General features: G+C 35.1%; 1 protein-coding gene across 7 annotated transcripts in view; it reads right to left on the bottom strand.

Moving 5' to 3' along the window:
- AFDN (afadin, adherens junction formation factor) overlaps positions 1-19,741 on the bottom strand; it is a 138,966-nt gene that overhangs the window by 87,926 nt on the left and 31,299 nt on the right. For 6 of the 7 annotated variants that reach the window (XM_067293374.1, XM_067293379.1, XM_067293380.1 and 3 more), the window contains exons 2-8: positions 13,790-13,985; positions 12,075-12,190; positions 10,525-10,688; positions 9,043-9,203; positions 7,800-7,957; positions 1,539-1,650; positions 982-1,149 (exon numbers count right to left, since the gene is read on the bottom strand). In XM_067293374.1, the coding sequence (XP_067149475.1) occupies positions 982-1,149; positions 1,539-1,650; positions 7,800-7,957; positions 9,043-9,203; positions 10,525-10,688; positions 12,075-12,190; positions 13,790-13,985 (1,075 nt within the window). The remainder of the gene's footprint in view (positions 1-981; positions 1,150-1,538; positions 1,651-7,799; positions 7,958-9,042; positions 9,204-10,524; positions 10,689-12,074; positions 12,191-13,789; positions 13,986-19,741) is intronic. The other variant, XM_067293375.1, reaches the window with a different exon arrangement.

The following is a 19,741-nucleotide window of genomic DNA, read 5'->3' as shown; positions in this document are numbered from 1 at the left end:
GAGTATACTCAAGTTACACTTAGGAAAAGAGTTACAAATAACTAAATTACAAAAGAGTGAAAGCCTATAACTAAATCATTTAAATAACAAGACAGTAGAAATTGAGAATAAAAAAGTTACATGTGTTTTAAAAATGTTATGCTGTAAATAAACAAGCTCCCTCAAAATTAATTGTAGATTACAAAGCAGCCTGAAGTTGCAGTGAGGTCTAAAATGAAACCCAGCCTTGCTAAGGAGCTGAAGAGTCAATATAGGCTGAAAAACGATTTATTTGCTAATTTGCAAACAAGTTTGATTTAAAAAAAAAAAAAAAATCATGTTCTGGTCCCTTACTAACTTTCCTACAGTATATTTCAGAGCGTAAGATAAACCAGATTTCAGCAATTTTTTTTTCCCCCAACAGCCCTATTTACTACAAAGAATCTATCATAATCCCACTTTAAGTGTTTTGAATAAGGTATACACAAACAGTTTTTAAGTACCCCTTCCCCAAGCTTCCAAAAACACCTAAGTATCTACACTCAGTTCAACAAATTAGGACTCTGTACACTTAGTCTTCCATATTAATTGGTGGATTACAGGACAATATTGAGGATAAGATTTCTAACTGGTTTAAGATGTGTAAGATACATCAAAACATTCTACTTATTATGAAGTTTTAAACCCCCAAATCCAAAGTAAGTTGAGAACTGAGGGTTTTTTTGATTTTTAAACACTTTCCCCTTTAAAAACACTTGAAGCCATGCCATTTCTCCCATCACATTTTTTTCTCCAAACATTTGCTACTAAAACATCAATACTATAGCAACATGTAGCTCTACCTCCATTTATCTCAAATGCAGAATCTGACATTAGAAAATCACCTGAGCCAACATTCACTTACGCTGCCTACATTACTGTCTTCTGCTTTGAATTAAAGTTTTTAGAAAATCTAAATGACTAACAGTATAATTTAGATTACTATATAACCAGAACTCTTACCTGGGCTTAACTCTACCAGGTATGGTAGTTTCTCAGGAGGAAGGCAAGAGCCATAGCCAGACCCGTCAACTCTTTCCTTCCCCTTTAATGGCTTTCCATCAGTTATTTTCTTGGATTTCTTTGGGATATAATCAGCAGGCCGTCTTTTCAACTGAAAGACTAGTATTCCTAAAACACAATATTATATGTCCTTTGAGTCTCGCTATGAGTGAATAAGCACAAAAACACATCTATGAATTCATAATTATCCTACAGAATGGCTTTCAGCTTGCTAAGTTCCTACCAGTTGTGTATAATTTAGATGATTTAATATCATACTTCTCATTGGAGAATTTAGAAACTTTAAAGAAAATGTAAAATTCTTCTACTGTCTAAAGATACATTATTATAAACAATGCTGAATGAAACAGAAAAGAACTCTAAAAGCACCTAGTTTTAAAAGTGCCTGAAAACAAAATACTTCTAAATACATTTTTGATTCCCTACTTCACAGAGGTCCACGCTGATGGCTTACAATACCCAAGGCACCAAAATCTCTTAATGCTTTTTAGACATACCTTTATCACTAGGCCACTCCCTGAATATCTGAAGCGGACACTCATCATCATCAAGAATAGTTTCTTTAGCACCTTTATCATCAGAGTGCTGAGCACCAGGAGGCAGCACGACCTAGAAAGGAACAATCAGCAGTTTTCACAGAGTTCTTGTTGGACAATCAGGACAGAGGATCTGGGAGTGTGTCTTCCTTCTAATTTGTTTTTGTTTATAACAGGAGATAAAGCAAATGAATTAAGTAACTTGAAATGGATTTAACTATCCAAGGGTTTTTCTAATTCTCTCCCTTGCCTCTTGTCAGAGTTAATCACACTTCCCAGAAAAAACAGACATATTAAAAAAAAAATGCAAGTTACATTTAAACTAGATGCAATCATCTTCTAGTAAACAAAATTATTCCAATTAACCAGAACACCACCAAAACCAAAGGAACCCTGAAATTTCCTTTATTATCCCCCTCCACAGACATTTCATTTTTACTTTTTAACTATCTTACACATCCATCCTACAAAATCTCAATAAATTCAATATACTGAAAACAGTCTTCAATTTTTCTAAAACCTTTCTGCTAAAGCAACACAAAGTATCTTCAGAAATGGCTAGACAAGCTGGCAAAGAGAATGTCTCATTTGTGGGATACCTCCTATATCCTCATCTTACCCTACCAACTGGTCCGTACAGAGGATAAGGTGCATTTGACACCAATGCTTCATGCTACTTTTCTTTAAGGGAGAACCTAAGTTAAGTATACTTTGGGAACAGAAGCACAAGAACATTCTTACCTTTTACCACTAACTGCTTACAAGTTAGAGGAAGGGGGGAACCTTGATTAATGAGTTCTGACTCCAAAGGAGACATGGCCAGTTATTTCATTCATATTTACATTATTGCTCACCACAGTGATAAAGCATAAAAACAGTAAGAGTCAATATTACAATGCATGACTGGCCTCTAAATAAAAGATGGATCTTTCAAGACTGAATAAAAAAATTACTCTTTATTCCCTAATTTGTGATCCTAAGCATGTTACTTAATTCACAGAAAGCTCTATTTTATTTAAAGTACTCAAAAGTATTTCAACCTCTGAACTATGACCTAAGTAACACCTTCTGAAGTAAGGCAAGTATCAGCTACCACATGCTACTGCGCTGCAGCTCTCAAGAGGCCTTAAATTCTAGTTGTCACCTCCTTCCCACACCCAGTTCAGTATTAACTAAGTTCTCACAGATCTACCTCAAACTTCCTGCTTGGAAGAAGATGAAAGGAAACAAGTGCGTTTAAGATCAAAAGTACTTATTTGAGTCACCGGCCTTTCCCTAGAACATTCTCTATGCAAAACCTGGCTAAACATAGGTCTAGTTACATAATCTTTAATTAGATTTTCAAATAGACAAGATATTATAGAATAAAGGGAGAAAAATATTAAAACTTAGACATCTAAGGGAAACAGAAACACATCTACATTCAATTCTTATCTTGCCAAACAACTCTTCTCTACTTCACGTCTCAAATTTTAAAAACAATCAATTATACCCATATGGTAATTTTGATTAGTTAATTAAAACAACACTGCGTTGCAAGTCTTGTTCAATAAGCAACTATTCCACAACTCCAAAGCCCTAGGCATAAAGTTAACTAGTTTAAACACAAAAACTATAGGCTTACAGTGTGATTACACAGGGGCTGACAAATTCTCAATAAAATTGAGATTGGCAAGCAAACCAAAAAAATCCTCAAATACACTAAAACTAGAGGAAGGATGATAAAATTTTAAGAAGTCCTACAACTTGACCCCAATATAACTTCTGTCCTCCGGAACAATTGGGTGACAATCTACACTGACACTAGGCTTAGCTGACAGCAGCAATGGTGAACTAGAAGAGTTAAAGAATAGGGGTCACAAATGCAATGATCCCCTCGTCCTCCCAGGTGGTTAATATTCCTCCTATCCCACAAGAAGCATGAAGTGATAAACTCAAACATACCTCATTTAAAAAAAGAGGAAAAAGAAAAAAAGAAAAAAAAAGTGTGACCCTGTTGATGGAAGAGACAGAAAACAAGACAACCGAGTATATGCAGGCCAGGAGGCTTCCAATCACGTTGAAGCAGTTTTATAAAACATCTCTACCTCTTAAGAAAATATTGCCTCAGTGTCACCCACAAAACTGAAAATCCTGCATTTTAGAATAACGGGAAAACATGGGAACAGGTTTACGTTATCATCAGTTTTTGACCATTAACTGACTTCAGAATCAGCAAACGAAACAATAAAAAGGAGAAAGCACAAAGCTCATGGGTAGAGATTTACATTCATATTGAAAAAACAGAAAAATGAAGAAAATGAAGTTAAATATCCTATAATGAATTCAAATCCATACAGATTGCTAGAATCAGGCACAAACATTTGCCCGTTTTCTGCAATGAATTAGGAAATAGAGATGGGTAAAACCAGTTTAAGATCACAAGTCTTATAAATAGGTTGTCAGCTGATCACCTACAATCCAAAACAAATTGGTCATGACAGATAATTAGGAATAGTATATCCTGCTTCCTCCATAGGGAATTCATAAGCATATATGAATATCATAAAGTCACTCCTTCTGTATTTATTCATTCAAAATGCAACAAAATATGCAGAAAATAGAAGGTAGGAAGTCTAAATGAAACCTACTGTAACTAAGATTTATCTTCCAAGACACTTGCTGTGATAAACCAGTAACAAATGATAATACTCAAGTCCTCTGTGTAAAGTTATGGTCAAGTTTAGCTACAGATAAAGTTAGCGGATCTATCCTTAGCAAAAGTTAAAAAAAAAAAAAAAAAAAAAAAAAAAAAACCCACTCTAATAGGCCTCCTATAAGCTCTTTTGCCAATTCACTTTTTTTTAAATAAAAAATTAACTAGTATCTACACACTTGTGTGCACTCTCTCTCTCTCTCTCTATATATATATACACGTTTACTCAAATGAATTATAGTTCCATACTCTTCAATGAGTATCATTAAAACAGCAGCAATACTGATGAGTTTCATGCAATTTCCCTTACAATTTGGAGCGCAGGCTCCGCTCATGCCCCTGAAAAAACAATGAAACTTGTTAAAAAAATATTCCAATAACCATCTCTCAAACGTCCGATTTCTTTAAGAAAAACTAATCATGATGAACTGCATGTTTTTGCTTGACACTACAAAAATTTATTTTTTTCTCTTATCCTCAGGTAAAAAATAAGAACATGCTAAAACAAAGGTCTAATCCAGATTCTATTTTAAGAGTTAACTGGCTTGCTGCATGCCTCAAGTCTTATGCCCTAAATAAGTGAATATGCACAGGTAGCTCGGAAGACTGTCTAATTAATTTGACATCTTGAGAGATGTGCAGTGAACCTTATATTATGCAGGGAAACTCAAACCAAGCGAACTGAAACAACAAAAATGTGTATCAGAACAAACTTGTATTTACTTGATTACATAGAAAAGCACTCTAGAACTGAACATAAAGGTACAGCATGATAAACCACAAAACAGAATATGAAAGAAGTAGGAAATTGCCATTTACAATAGAAGTTGTCAACGATAAACATTAAGAAAAATTCTTAAAATATTCGTCTTTCAAGTGAAACTTCTGAAGTGAGTGAACTTTATTGCAGGTACTTACACAACCCTATAAAGGTCTTGTCATATAATTTAAAATCCATTTTAACAGCTAACTAAATGTCAACCTCTTAAGTCTTCCCTGAAGATATTTCGTCTGCTACCCAAAGAAATCAAAACATTTTAAAGTTCCCAACCAATAGGAAACCAAAGTTATATAGTAAATTGTTAATCTTGAAGTGTTTTAAATCTGACAGAAAGTAAAGAATAGTAACACATACAAGAAAGACCTAAGATCTGCCTTTCACAGTACACTGTAAAGTGTCAGAAGAACAAAGCCAGCAGTAAAGAATAGCTACGTTTCATTAGTGAAGTTAGGAAAAGGAACACAAACTGCCTTGAAACCTATTTAGCATCATATTTGAGAGTTTCCAAAGAAGGAAATAATATTGAAAAAATATACTAAGCTTAATCTAGAATATTTAATTTTTTTCAAGCAAGGAAAGTAACTTTGTAAGATACTTGACAAAAACTAGCTTTTCAAATTAGGTGATTTTAAAAAACTGAATTTCAGTAAAAATGGAAGGATTTTCATATTTAAAACCCATATGCTGTGTCAGCAGAGGCACTGAGACAGGCTTAATAGATTTCAGCCAGCTACAATGACTTTTGGAGAACAAAAAGGCAGAGTCGTCTACACTTGAAGGTATAAAACAAAAAAGGTTTGCTATTAGCCAGTGAATATCACTCACGTATTTAACATCATTCAGCACACAACAAATTTACCATATCAAGAAGATGCATTGCTCAGAAATGGCAAAATATTTTCCTGAAGAAACACTTTCCATAAAACTAATATAAAGCAACCTGATTCATAGCAGACTGTTAATCTTTCCCAAGATCAATGCAACATCCTTAGACTCTATTCTCTATGTTAAACACTCCCAGAAAAGGCAAGAGAACAGGGAGAGGTGGTTGGTGTCACCACAACAGTGACTTGCAACAGTTTCCCTGGTACCTAAGCGGGAGATCAGTTCAATATACTCTTAAAAATATAAATATTTCATAATGCATCATGATAACCTCCAAATCTGAACTAAAAAAAACACTGCAAAGTTATCTTCCAAATTCTGAAGAAGGCTGCAATGTCTGTGCTATAACCCCCAATTCTCTCAAAGCAGCACAAAAACTAGCATATCAGATCAGCAGTGCATTTAATAAGAGCTACAACTGAGAACCATGATTTTCATTTATAGAAACTAAAATATGAACAACATGATCTTGGCATAAGTAAAACTGCACATAGAAAATACTTCACATCACAACTGAGAATCAATTTTTAATATGCTATGTGAAAAATCAAAGTCTAACAAGTATTGCTTGCAAAATTACTTCCCTCATTAATAAAAACTATTTAAAATTTTACCGAAATTATGTTAAAACTAACTTTCACAGTTGGAACCACAATTATGGGTTAATGAAGATGCAGACAAAACATCCAGTACTTCATTAAAAATGCACCTAAAACTAAAACAAAAAAAATTGTTGTAACAATGGAAACTATAGTTCCATAACAGTGAACTAATTCTAAAATCACTACCATACAGTTTTCTTATTAGTAATTAGAACAATTAGTTTACTCTAAAACTGGTAATCATGTCAATTCCAAGCTAATTATACCCCTAGAGGCTTTAAGCACAGCAAAAGTAGACGCTGAGGTTACGCAAAGATATCATAAAAAAAAAGAAGAAAAAAAGAAGGCAACTTAAAGATAAATATTCACATCCTTCACATCCTTTAGACCAATTAGAGAATGTGCAAAATAGCAAATAATGTAAGCTTCCATAATGTTTTCCAGTGGCATTTCAAGTGCTGGTGCGGGGAAGGATTTTGCCCCGCAAAGGGGAAGGGCACAACACAACAGGACACAAACATTTTTTTTTTCCTTCCTTTCATCATCTAAAGTAGCAGTAAAATCAAGTTTATTGGAAACCTAATAGCCAGAAATATAAAAGACTGGACTCAAACAAGGGTCAAGTGTTTTCAAATCCAACTGTCCTTCCTTTTCAGAAGATGATATAGATAGCAGTTTACACTTTTTAATCAATACTGTCCCTGGGCCTTTTTGGTAAATCCATGCCTCTTTAAGAAATAGTGATTCTATTTAATTCATTTAAACCTCCTAGAAGAATTGAATTCCAAAAATAAGTTTAAGTTTCAATTAAACGTTTAAATTTCACTGATGTGTAATAATGGTAAGCAACCACTGAAAGGCATAAGGCAATAACATATAATGTACTTTTTATAATGGAGTTTGGACTAAGCACTTTTGCCTTAGGGCAGCCTCATTTAGTTCAGGGGAATAGCTTATGCACAAACTAAGCACAAATTCAGGTATCTGTAGGATTAACTACTTGTTTATACATCTGCAAAGTGTAAGCACTTGGCAGCATAAAAGCACAGCACCAAATACAGTACCAAATACAAAAATATGTTCCTTTCACTATTAATGTTATCTATGCAACAAGTAAAAATTGACTGAGGTTGTTAAATTAAAAAAAAAAAAAAAGTCCTGGAACTACCAGAGTTTTTTCCATTTCATTTTAAGTTTCTTCAAGGAACAGAATCAAAGATGAAGCATGAGAAGTATTGTGACTTAGTAACTTCACTTACACGAGCAATACAATAATCCTTGGGATTTTCCTTCTCCAGACCGTATTTCTCCAGTGCTTCAATAACTGCAAAGTCTGCGGTATCTGTAGTGGACAGCAGGATTGTCTTGTATGGAATATTTGGTTTTAAACTATCTGCATAAATTCTCAGTGTCCCACCTTGAAAATAAAATTTAATTAACACTGCTATCAGAGCATCAAAAGAGAGACAGACATGCAACCATTTCTTATTTTCTGTTAGAAATATAGTAAGGAACACCTTGAGAAACTGTTTAGTTAATCCCTAACACAAGACCAGTCATATAATCCCCGAATTACTCATCTAGGCCATTGGTAAAAAACCTCCAGTAATGCTTTCCTAAGTTCTCTAGGCAAGTTGATTTCTCCAATGCTTCACTGTCTTTACCATTCTTAATTCTCCCTGAAGTCAAAATGAAACAGTGATAATGAATGGATAAAGAACAGACCTTTCCCATCCTTTTAAAAGCAAACTTGTGCTGCTCTTCAAGCTTCTCTCCTCTCTTCAAAAAGCCTGTTTAAGATTTCCCTCAGAGGTCATGTTTTCTACACCTCTACTCATTCTTCACTATTCTTCCATGGCCGCTCAGCTTTCCTGGTACTCAGAACCCAATACCGAACACAATACATCCTTTGAGATTTTAGCAACACTGATAAAAATAGAAAATTGATTCATCTGTCTTACATTTAACGTTGATGTTTATACAGCCAATGTGATCTTTAGCCCCATCTCCAACTTGAAATGGTTGTTCATTTTGTGATCCACAAGACCTGCTAGATGCCTCTCTGCAGATCTGAACAATTCCTGCCCAGCTGTGTTTGTGCTACTGATTATATTCTTACATGCAGATCCTTCAGTTTGTTCTTAGTAAAATGAATCACAGTTATTCCAGAAGACTTGTCCAATATGTCAGTATTCTGAAATTTAATTCTGCTCTTCATTCTTGTTCAGTTTAACACTGAGAGCAAGATCAATAAGCATACTCTCTCTCATCACTAAGTCCATCGCTGAAAGCTTTGTCTAACAGTAGTCCCGGGACAAACTCCTGTAGAATCTCACCTCTAGGAATCCTTCATTCAGTTATACCATGGATAACTGCTGCTTTCTCCAACTTTTTTTTTTACATTTTATTGTCTAAATTAACTCAAATTTACAGTTGTTGGCCTTAACAATACCCTCTCAGTAACCAGGTTAACATCAGCTTAGCCAAAAGTAATCTAAGTACCTGAGTCTGGTCTGCCATCAGAACTGCGAAATTCCTGCATTCTCTTCTCTAGTTTTTGTTGTCGCCGCCGTTTCATAACCACTTCAGGATTGGATATTGTGCGAGTGAAGCTTGTCTCAGGCATATCTTTGTAAACCTCAGCTGCAAGGCGAGAATTCTCACTGCCAAGTTAGTTAAACAAACAAAGGAAAAATTGTCATTAATAGCCCAAATTGCATATATCTTCATCACTTCATAAAGGATCAAAAGCAATGAGGATCTATACATACAGAAGACCTCCTAAGTAACTGCAACGGATCCTTTCTTTGTGAAGTGTACTTTTGCTAGGATTAACATTGTTCATGTACCCATGCTCACTTAAAATATGCAGCAACCAATTTAAGTATTGATGCTTGCTAGTTTTGAAGAAAGAAAAAAGGGCCTTTGACCTCTTACAAAAAAAATCGAGGCATTACAGAAGCTTTACATGACACCTTTAACTTTATTCTGAAGATCATCTGGAAGCAAAATTAGCATGTACTTGCAACTCATGCTTTTCCTTTGCTAATGCACTTAAACATAATTCTACTTTAATTAAAAAAATAAGATCAAGCTAAGTAACTGCACAGAACGCTGGAAAGATTATGCTCTGAAGAACACTGTGGAAATGTACATGCAGAACTAGGCATATGAAAAACAAACATGATCTCAAAAAAATTAAGCTGACCAAGTAAATCCTCTATTATATGTCAACTGCTCAACCAATTTCTTTCATCACTGAGAATCTTTTATCAATTAGTACCTTTTCATCATTCATTTTCTTCTTGGGTATGTTAAAACTCTACCATAAATGACATCTTTTCTGGTGTATTCCATAAGAAAACCTAGAAAATTTGGTACTGAGACAAAGTTTAATGTGATGGAGACCTTTTTTCAGCTTTCTAATTCTACAGATGTTTATTCATGCCTGATTCTTATGCCCCAGTTTTCCCTAAAAGGATTAATGTATGACCTGCCCTGTCCTAATGAACTAAGATTAGAATATTTGGGAGCAAGAGGTGGAGACTATAGAAGACAGGTTAGTGAGATGTGTCTCCCGGAAACACAAACTCAGTCGGGTGATGAGTCAAATGCAACCACCTGCATATACTACTTTTTCTGGCAAAAGACACAACAATCAAACAGAAAGAAAAGAATAAAGCTACTTTAGAGAAAATGCTCAAAAATAATAATAGTTACAAGAGCTCATGTGAATGAGCATGTGTAGATTTTTGTACAAGGATAAAGAGGTGAAAGAAACTTATTTCATGGTGTAAAAATAAACTTTGCTGCATGATAGACATACAAGCCATAAAATTTGCCATCACGTATTTTGGTCTAAGATGCTATCGTACATATGTCAATTACTTACTTCTGAAACAGAAGCAACCACTTATTAGATAAAGAAGGAGAATTCTTTAAAGATGTAGGTTGTATGAACTGATTAAAGTTTAATACACTTACATATCATCCCCATGAAGAAGTCTGTCATCTTTATCTGATGCTTGTCGCAATGCTTCCTTCTCACGCCTCTTTTTTTCTTTTTTTTCTTTTTTTGAGAGAGTCCGCTTGAAATTCTGGATAACCCCCTCTTTTTCTTGTTTTTCAGGGCCATTACTCTGAGCCTTCTGAAATAAATCAGTTTAAAACAGCTTCCATCACTTTTGGTCCACTGAAAAGTTATTATTGATTTTAAATCACCAGGTAACTCCGTTAAAGACACAGCATCACTAAGATGAAAACACATTCAAGAATTCCAAAGTAGATATGAACTGAGTATCTTGTACTCCAAAAGTATACTCAGGGAAGTGAAGAAATAGGTGAATTTTACATGAATAACTGCAGCATATACCATCTACTTGACTTCAAAGATTTACTGAAGGCTGCAAAACAAATGTTTGCCTCCCAGTAAAAAAATACTTCACAAAATAACACTGCACTTGATTTTTTTTTTTTCCCCAAGACATTGTGTTGGAGTTTCAGACCAGAATAAACTGGAGGAGAAAATACATTATATAGGATGTTTCCTCTATGGTGTATTTTTCTGAGTTGTCCTTCCAGTGTTCTCACTCTTCTCCAATTCCTGCTCTTTGCATACACAAGATCCCCGTAATCCTAGGCCCACTTGTCTTTTGCAGAGAGAATAGCAAAAGATAAGAAAGAAGATGCAGGTTTTTTGCTTCTGTCAAGAAAGGAAGAACACAGAGAAGGAGGATTGAAGTTTACTGAAGTCAATGAATAGGAATGGCAAGTCTGGTAGATGTAGTGCAAAGCACCATTAGTTTTCTCTCCCCATCTTTAATGTGGATGCATCCTGTACTCAAAAGCATAGTGTAAGCATAAGTGTAGCTCATGCACATATATCCAAAACACTTAAAATTAACAAGCTCTAATTCCAAGGGCAGAAGAAATTCAGTGCTAACCCCAAGACGAAAAACTTGTCTGAAGACAGCCCACACCAAACAGCCTGTTTTCCATAGCTATAAAAATCCAGGTTAGATATATTATATAGTTTTGTTTGCCTGATGTTCCCATCCCCCTCATTTGCAGCAGGAAGAAAAAAAAAAAATTCCCCAAAAGCAAAAAGTATTTGTGAGCTCTGTTAAGAAACAGAATGTTACCTAGGGAGGTGATGAGTTTTAATTATTAAACTCCCTCTGGCATTACCCTTTAAAGGTTCTGCAAGGGATTACCTTATAGGCATTGTGCATGATAAACTATTAGAGTAATATTTTTACTTCAGCTTACTAGAGCAAAACAAGCTCCAAGTTTTCTGTCCCTTACATGCTACAATACTAGCCAGCAACATGGATCAAAGCATCATAAGTTATCTGAAAGATGGAAAAAGTGCTGTGTTGTGCAGATGCATTTTACCTTGCTCCAGATATCCAAGATTAGCAGCAGCAGTTGTTTTCAGGAATTAAAAAAGTGGAAATAAAGTTTTACAATATGAGCAAGTCCCACAGATTTCAAAACTGCTGTTACCACTACCATGTTCCTTCTTACAGCCTCACCTTTGGAGGAAGCGTATCATTTTCATTCTTGAGAACGAATCTTCCCTCTCGATCATCTTTGTTCCAGTTTAATTGTACAACAAGAGGCTTCTCATCAACATCTAATCTTCTTTCTTCTTCAAAAAAAATGAAAATCAATAACAGTTATTTGGCACCTCAAGAGCAAACAAGAGCAAAGAGACTTAGAAACAAGTTATGCTTTTAAGAGGAAAAAAAATTTTGGTGAACCATATACAATCAGTTGGTTCTTCCTTGTATATTCCCTCTATCTGCATAAGCTAAAAGTTCACTGAAAGTAGCCTTGTGCATCATCTTTGTCAGAGCTGAAGTCTAGGAACATAAGATTATCACTCAGGAGTAGACATTATAGTTACAGTTCAGATGCTTTAAACTTTACCATCTCAAGAGACTTCCAAATATTCATCTTCCTGATTTTAAATTTAATCAGTCTCGCTTCTACATAAAAATTAATATTCTAGAAAGACTGCACAAAAATAAGTAGATTATAAAATAAAATGAAAAAATACATTACACACATATACGAGATAAAATTTCATTAGTGTTTTATATTTCTTTTAAGTATATGAACAAAACCTGAGAAGGTGGTTAAAAAAATTAAACAAGTTTTGCCACTTGATCTCCCTTCTGGAATGCAGGAGACAGTATCTACACATGACAATGACATGACAAAGACAATGATGTCTTTGCAGTTACATTTTATTTAATGTGAAACACTCATACACTGACAGAGGTGCCTCTCTTATGAGCCGTATTTTAAACAATCAGGAACTTGCCCCACAGAAGAAACCATTTCATTTTGAGCCTAGGCATAGCACTAAGATTTTTTTTAAAAAAATTTTAAGCAGAAAAAATGTATACTATTCATTGTTTAAACTGGTAATGATACATGCTCTTTTTTCTTATAATTAACATCAAGTCATCATCAGTAGCTTATAAAAAGCATCATACACCCCAAGAAATTTCCATTTTCTATCTCAAGCCAAAGTAGTTTCAGTCAATGAAAAGCAGACTTTAAAGTAGTTAAACCAGTTGTGTGTAAGCTTCCAAAATCCAGAATAGCAAAAAACCACTGCAAAAAGCCAGTTTCTACTATTCACCCCCACCCATACACCACCATTTTCCCACCTGAAGCTTTCTATATGGTAGGGGGAGAAAAAGCACATGCAAGCAACATCAAAAGTCTATTAAGAAATCCAAGCTCTTCTTAAATAACACTAAAGGATCTGTTTAAGAAACACAATTGCTTCAGACAACAATACACTGAACTTCCCTCAATTTAGCAATAAAGGAACATGTCTCATAAAGCTATCTAACAAAGGCCGACAGTATCAAAGAAGAAAACTGAGGATGTATTCTTAAGTGGTCCAATTTAACACTTCTATTCTCTCACAAATTTTTTTCTACTAGTGTTAAAAGTAGCAACTCTCTCACAAATGTCAACAAGTACAGGATGTCAAGTATAGCATTTAATAGATCATATCATCAAAACTTACATAAACTGGAGGTCTGACATATGTACTTACATTTGAAATACCACTCCCCCATATACCCATTAAAAGCAGTGTTCTTAAGAGCAAAAAATACAAAGTCTATTACAAGGTTCAGAAGCTGAGGGGAAAGCTTAAGATACTTCATTTGGGGGCAGGTAAGAGGGTGGTGCGGACGCAGCAAAGGTTTAGTGAATAAATACTAACCTCCACTGACATGCACCTCATAAAGCGAGTATTTAGGGGATGACAACATTCGCATGTCCGGTCGAAACTTCTCTGCAAGAGTTTCTATCACATCTTGAGTTGTGGCAGTACTAGAGACACGGATACATTTTGTTGCAAAGTTTCCAGCTGCTTTGTCTTGAAAGTAAAACCTCATTACTCCATGAAACTCCAGATCCTGTAAAGAAATAAAGATACAAACCTGATTGCCAGCTAAGAGTCCTAAGGTTCAGAATTCTTTTTTAATATAGGTTTAATTGCAGCAGAACTAATATGGCCTTTTTTTCAGCCAGAAATGCAGACTAGTCTCAAGGCATTTTGTTATCCAGAGCAAACAATAATACAAAATAAGTATACTTGTGGAACAGCAACCTGTCTCAGAGACCAGCCTTCTATCATGGCAGTCCTGAGCGTGATCTTTTCTCTCCTCTTTTCCCCCCAATGTGCTGCTACACCCTCTCTTATGTTGGCATCTGTTTGTCCCAGAAATAGCCTGTTCAGAAAGGTAAACTGCCTGATCTTTTACTTTATATTTTTGGAAGGGTTAGTCTTCAGTTTAGCTCTTAAGGCACTCTGGGACACTAGACAAGCTCCAGTACCAACACAAGGCAAAAGGAAGGGAAGAAAGAGACACAGGAACCCTAGGCTTGGTGGCTACACTGCACCTGCAACACTGAACTGCTCAAACTCTTGTAGATCCACATCCTCAGATACTTTTCTTAATCATCACAGTCATATCCTACATTCCAGCCTACCAAACTGCGAGAGGATGCTCCTTGTTCTTACACCTCTATTACTGGCCTGAACACTGACTCCAGATTCAAATTCTAGTTCTGCAGCAGTCTCAGCCTGGCCTACTCTTGCCCTCTGCACGACTTCCAGCACTCATGAGGCCCTGCATTGAAGTTAATCAAGAAGATTCAACCGTCCTGTTATCTGTATAGCTATTTATATAGCAAACATTCAAGTTTACTCTACAGTTTAATAATCATTGCTTGTGTCTTTATTTTCAAGAGGCTTTGCAAAAGATATATCCTCTGGTGTCAGATGCAATAGTGGGTTTCACACTAAAAGCAGTCCTCTCCAGCACTGATCTGATCACACAAAGACATCACAAGGTTGTCTTTGAACAGCAAAAAAATGAGATATTTACTGAAGTTAATCCAGCATTCAAAAGGCTTCAGCCAAAAAAAAAAAAAAAAAAAAAAGTGTTACAAGCTACACTGTAAGACAAGAGTATTAGTTACTGCTATATATATAGAAGAAAAATTCTACAACTGTAAACACTGTTCTTCCCAGGGCACTTGCAATTCCCAGTTCTGCATCAGTACTCTTCCTAATCATTAGGAACCAAGGCAAGGCTCTGCTTTCATTTCTCAGTGGCACTACAAACACATATTTACATTATGCAGTAGGTGCAATTGCCATTTTTAAAAAAGGCAATTGTATTTTTGTATTTGTATCTGTATATTTTTGTATCTGTACTACATTCTAGGTATTCAAAGTCAAGATACACTGCAGTATTAACAGTTGCAACAAAATCAGGAGAAACAAACATGGTAGGTAAGCATTTTAGAGTACTGAATTGTTTCTAGAACAAAGATAAGGCATAATAGGTAAGAAAAAAAATGGCACACCATAAAAAGACAGGTGGAGAAAGAGATTAAAAACGAATGACTGCACCAAGCCATTCATACATACAGAAATAAAATATTTTCCTGAAGTATACTTCTAGTCTAAAATAGAGAAAGAAAATACAACCACAGAAACTGAAAATACTTTGTGTGCAATTTTTTTTGTTGCTTTTTACACTGGCTAGTCCCGATCTTACTAGTGAAAGTCAGACAACTTCGTATGACGAGATTCTCCTTAAAAATGCTTCTAAACTAGCTTGTATACAGGAATGAGGAGATGGGATTTTTTTCTTAAAAATTTTAACAACATCCATAATTCAAATTAATCAAAAAGTTCAAGGCGAGAGAGGGACCAATAATTAATCCTAAGAAGATATGTAGTGGGTCAGACCAAGGGTCTATCTAGCCCAGTATCTCATCTCTGAAAGCAGCCAAAAGCAGACATCCAGGAAACACTTGAGGAGTATACTATCTCTCCCCCTCTCCTACATATCCCTCCACCCAAATACTCTCCAAACTTCCAATCATTTGAGGTTCCAAGACTTCCTCATTCAGAAGCCTTCAGTGATTTTTTTTTTCAACTAATCTGTCTTTTTTTGAGCCCATGTAAACTTTTACTACCCACAAAATATTTTCTGTGGCAAGAATTTCCACAGCCACATTTTAAAAAAAAAAAAACACAAAACACAGTGAAAGGAAGCCTCTTTTGTTTGTTTTGAACTTGCTACCTTCGACTGATGCTATTTTTTGTAAGAGATCAAGAACAACCGTTTCTCATACTCCCCCTTCAGGCCACTTGGGACTTCACAGGCTTTTTTCCTCCAGTCATTTTTTTCAGGCTGATACATCCTACTCTAAACTCTTTTTGTGCGAGGAAGTTATTCCATACCTTGAATGAATCTGTCACCCCTCTCTGAGCCTTTCACAGTTCTACTGTACCTTTGAGATGGAAGGACTGCACGAGTCACATGCAGATGCACCACAGACCTAGACAATGGCATAAATATTTTGTTTTGCTCTCTGCTGTTTTCCTAAAAATTTATAGAATTAACTTTCCTGAGCACAAATTGGTGCTTCTACAGAACTATCTATTGTAATACAAAGCTGTCGCTGTTTCCTGCAATAAGTTGCAGATTCCATATGCGTTACCTTACATTTATCTACACTAACTTACCTGTCACTTTCTCACCTGCTATGACATTAGGAGTTCTTCTGTAGTTATTCAAAGTTGGCTCTCATCTTTTCTACCTTGAGTATTTTAAACAGCATGTTTTTAACTACCACTCACCTCTAAAAATTATCCTCTTCACTTCATTTCTTATCTCTCAGCTGATTAATTATCCATATGAGGACTTTCCCCTCTCACGGAGGACTACCGAATGACTTTTGGAAATTCTACGTACCATTGCCAATTGAATCTTCCTTACATATATTCTTGTTAACTCCTTGAGTGAGCTCCAACAGGGTTATGAGGCACTTCTTTTCACAAAGCTCTGTTGACCCTTCCACAATCTTACAGTTATCCATGCATCCACTAGTTCTGTAAGTTACTATAGTTTTTAAGCAGCACAGACATCATCCTTAGTAAAAGTCCTTTTAAATACTGGGCTCACACTGCATTTTTATCTATGAACCTGAAGATGGCTAGATAAAAAGTCATTACATACCAGTTGGTAAAGTAATTTCATCCTTCACTTTTTTTAAAGAGTTCTTGGATGAATGCTGTCTAGTTCTAGCAACTTGCTTTCATGTTGCCCATTTGTTCTATAAACCATTTACAAACACTGATTTGAATTTCTCTGATGAGTTACCTATAAAAAGATTCTTGGCATGGCAACCTTTCCAAGCTTTTCAACAATGAACACAAAGCAAAACAATTCAGCTAGTTTTTCTGCTATGGCCTTATCTTCTGACACCCTCTCTATTGACCTTAGACCATCATCAACTGAAAAAGAACACTACAAAAGCAGGAAATCAACTTCAATATATAACATTAAGAGTCATACAAATCACTTAAGCTACATTTAAAACTGAAAAAGTGACATACAAGTTTAGCTTTCAAATTATTATCATCCAAAGTTTTCCAAGAAGCTTCAGCAAAGTGATTGCTGCTTCTCAACATGGTTTGTTTGATCTTTAACCAGTAATAATCAAGATAGTCACTCATTCAAAGCTATGTTATCCAGAAGCGCAAATAAATAAATAAAATAAAATGGTACAGGAGAGTAACTCAAGCCTAGGTCCATGACTACTAAGGCTGGTTACAGAACACACTAGAAGTGTTAAAAGTTATGGAAGACTGAGGTGTTACACAGTTTGGTTGTTTGAAAATTCCCACAGAAAAACAGCTTTTTTTTCCTTCTAACTGTCCCATTCTTTTTACAGAAGGAGAACACATGCAAGAAGAAAAATGAAAACCAGAAAACAAAGAGAAAAGGCTTGTATTGTAAAAGAGGGGTTTGGAAAAAGTCTACAGTGTGATACAATGGGATTTGTAGCAGGGAAATCTGGACTTCCTGAAGAATGAAACACAGAGGCTCCTGCAAACAAAACAGTAATATTCAGGAGCAGTAATCCACAGCAATACTCATGTATGAGAAAAGAAACCCCTCCTTTAGAGTGCCAGAGAAGTTAATGAGAGAATATTATTCCACCCTCCTAACATGCAGGAGGTAGCAACAAATGAGGTCTGGATCACTATTCCCACAAGCCAAACAAAGAATACAGGCAGGCTTTTAAAATAGTCTCCTACAGATATTAGTCATAAAGCAATACATATTTAAGCACAAGTAAATTATACACCATCCATTTTGTTAACTATTTAATTTTTCTAGCAATAAAAAAAAATTCACGTTTCCCTTCCAAATTCCTCATTGGTAACCCTTCCAAAAGCATAGCTTTGAGCTATGTTAGCTATACTGATACCACTGTTTGCCTTATAAATGGCATTTCTGCATGGCTAGGTCTACAGAACACCAAAAAACAGCATTAGAAGTGTCACATCTTTCTCCTTGCCCCATTCAAATTCTGTGGGCAAAAATCTACATATAACTAACTCCTAGCTAAGCTGTAATTATTCAAATTAATGTACCTGTTGCTCAGGAGTTTTGCTAACAGAATATAAATCACAATAAAACTAATTCACAGCATAACAATTAGAATTAAAGCAAATACAAGTTACTTTCAAATGAATTCAGGTCACAATATTGATATAACAGGTCAGCGTAATAACAATATTATCATTGCGGGATACTCTTAAATATTCACAGGATGCCTTACTACCTAACCTGTAGTCAGTCTATAGAGTAAAATGGAATTGATTCCTTCCCCTCTCCAAAAGCGATAAATATGCAACAAAGCCAAGTTTTCTAATGAAATAATTAAAAAAAAAAAACCACACTACACGATTTTAAGAACAAATATATGAAGTCACTAAAGGAGTAAGCATTTAAATTACATGAAGGTCAGTAAGTTTCTAGCCTGCATTTCTAGCAGTTATACCAACTTGAAACTTAAGGACAATTTTTTTTTTTTTTTTTTAATATACAGTGTCTACACTTAACTATTGAAAAGCACTTCCATATAACCTTAAAAAAATGCATGTTAACTATTATAAACTGTTTTCCATTTAAGGGAGAAAGTAGAACACCTTCAAAAAAGTGCAGCTTCATGATTGATGATAGCAACACCTCAAACAGTTCCAAGAGGAGAAAGGAAGAGTCACACAGATGAAAATACAGCTTGTATAAAAAAAATTTTCTTTTTCATCTGCTTTATTTCCCCTTTCACATCTTTGACACCTGATTCAGCAAAGATACTGCACTGCAGAATGACTCCGTTTTTCCACAACTGCATTTATGCACACTTTAGTGTTCATAAAAACAGGATCAACATCAGTTTCCTATCAGAAAGGTAATTATCAATGGCCCACAACACAAGAAGCATAACTAAATAAGGGAAGTTGTTTCTCCACTTTTCTGAGGAAAACTACATCTTAGGAACTTGTCCCACTACAAAATAAAAAGAAAACTCAAGATCAGTAAGGTCCCACAGAACTGAACAATTCAGCACACATTTTTAATACAAATTTAATGCAAGTAAATCAATGCAAATCCCAGTACAGTATATGACAAATGCTACATAACTAAAATCTTAAACTAAGGTCAAAATTCATTTCTATAAATATAACTAAAAAACACTCTAAAAAAGAATTTACTTTCATAAATGCAGCTTAAATGCTCATATAAAGCTTGAATTATCACTGATGTAGATATTCTGTTGTATATCTTGCATGCATTCT

This window comes from Apteryx mantelli, chromosome 3, assembly GCF_036417845.1.
Source record: "Apteryx mantelli isolate bAptMan1 chromosome 3, bAptMan1.hap1, whole genome shotgun sequence".
NCBI lineage: Eukaryota > Metazoa > Chordata > Aves > Apterygiformes > Apterygidae > Apteryx > Apteryx mantelli.
This window is presented reverse-complemented; position numbering and strand designations above follow the sequence as displayed.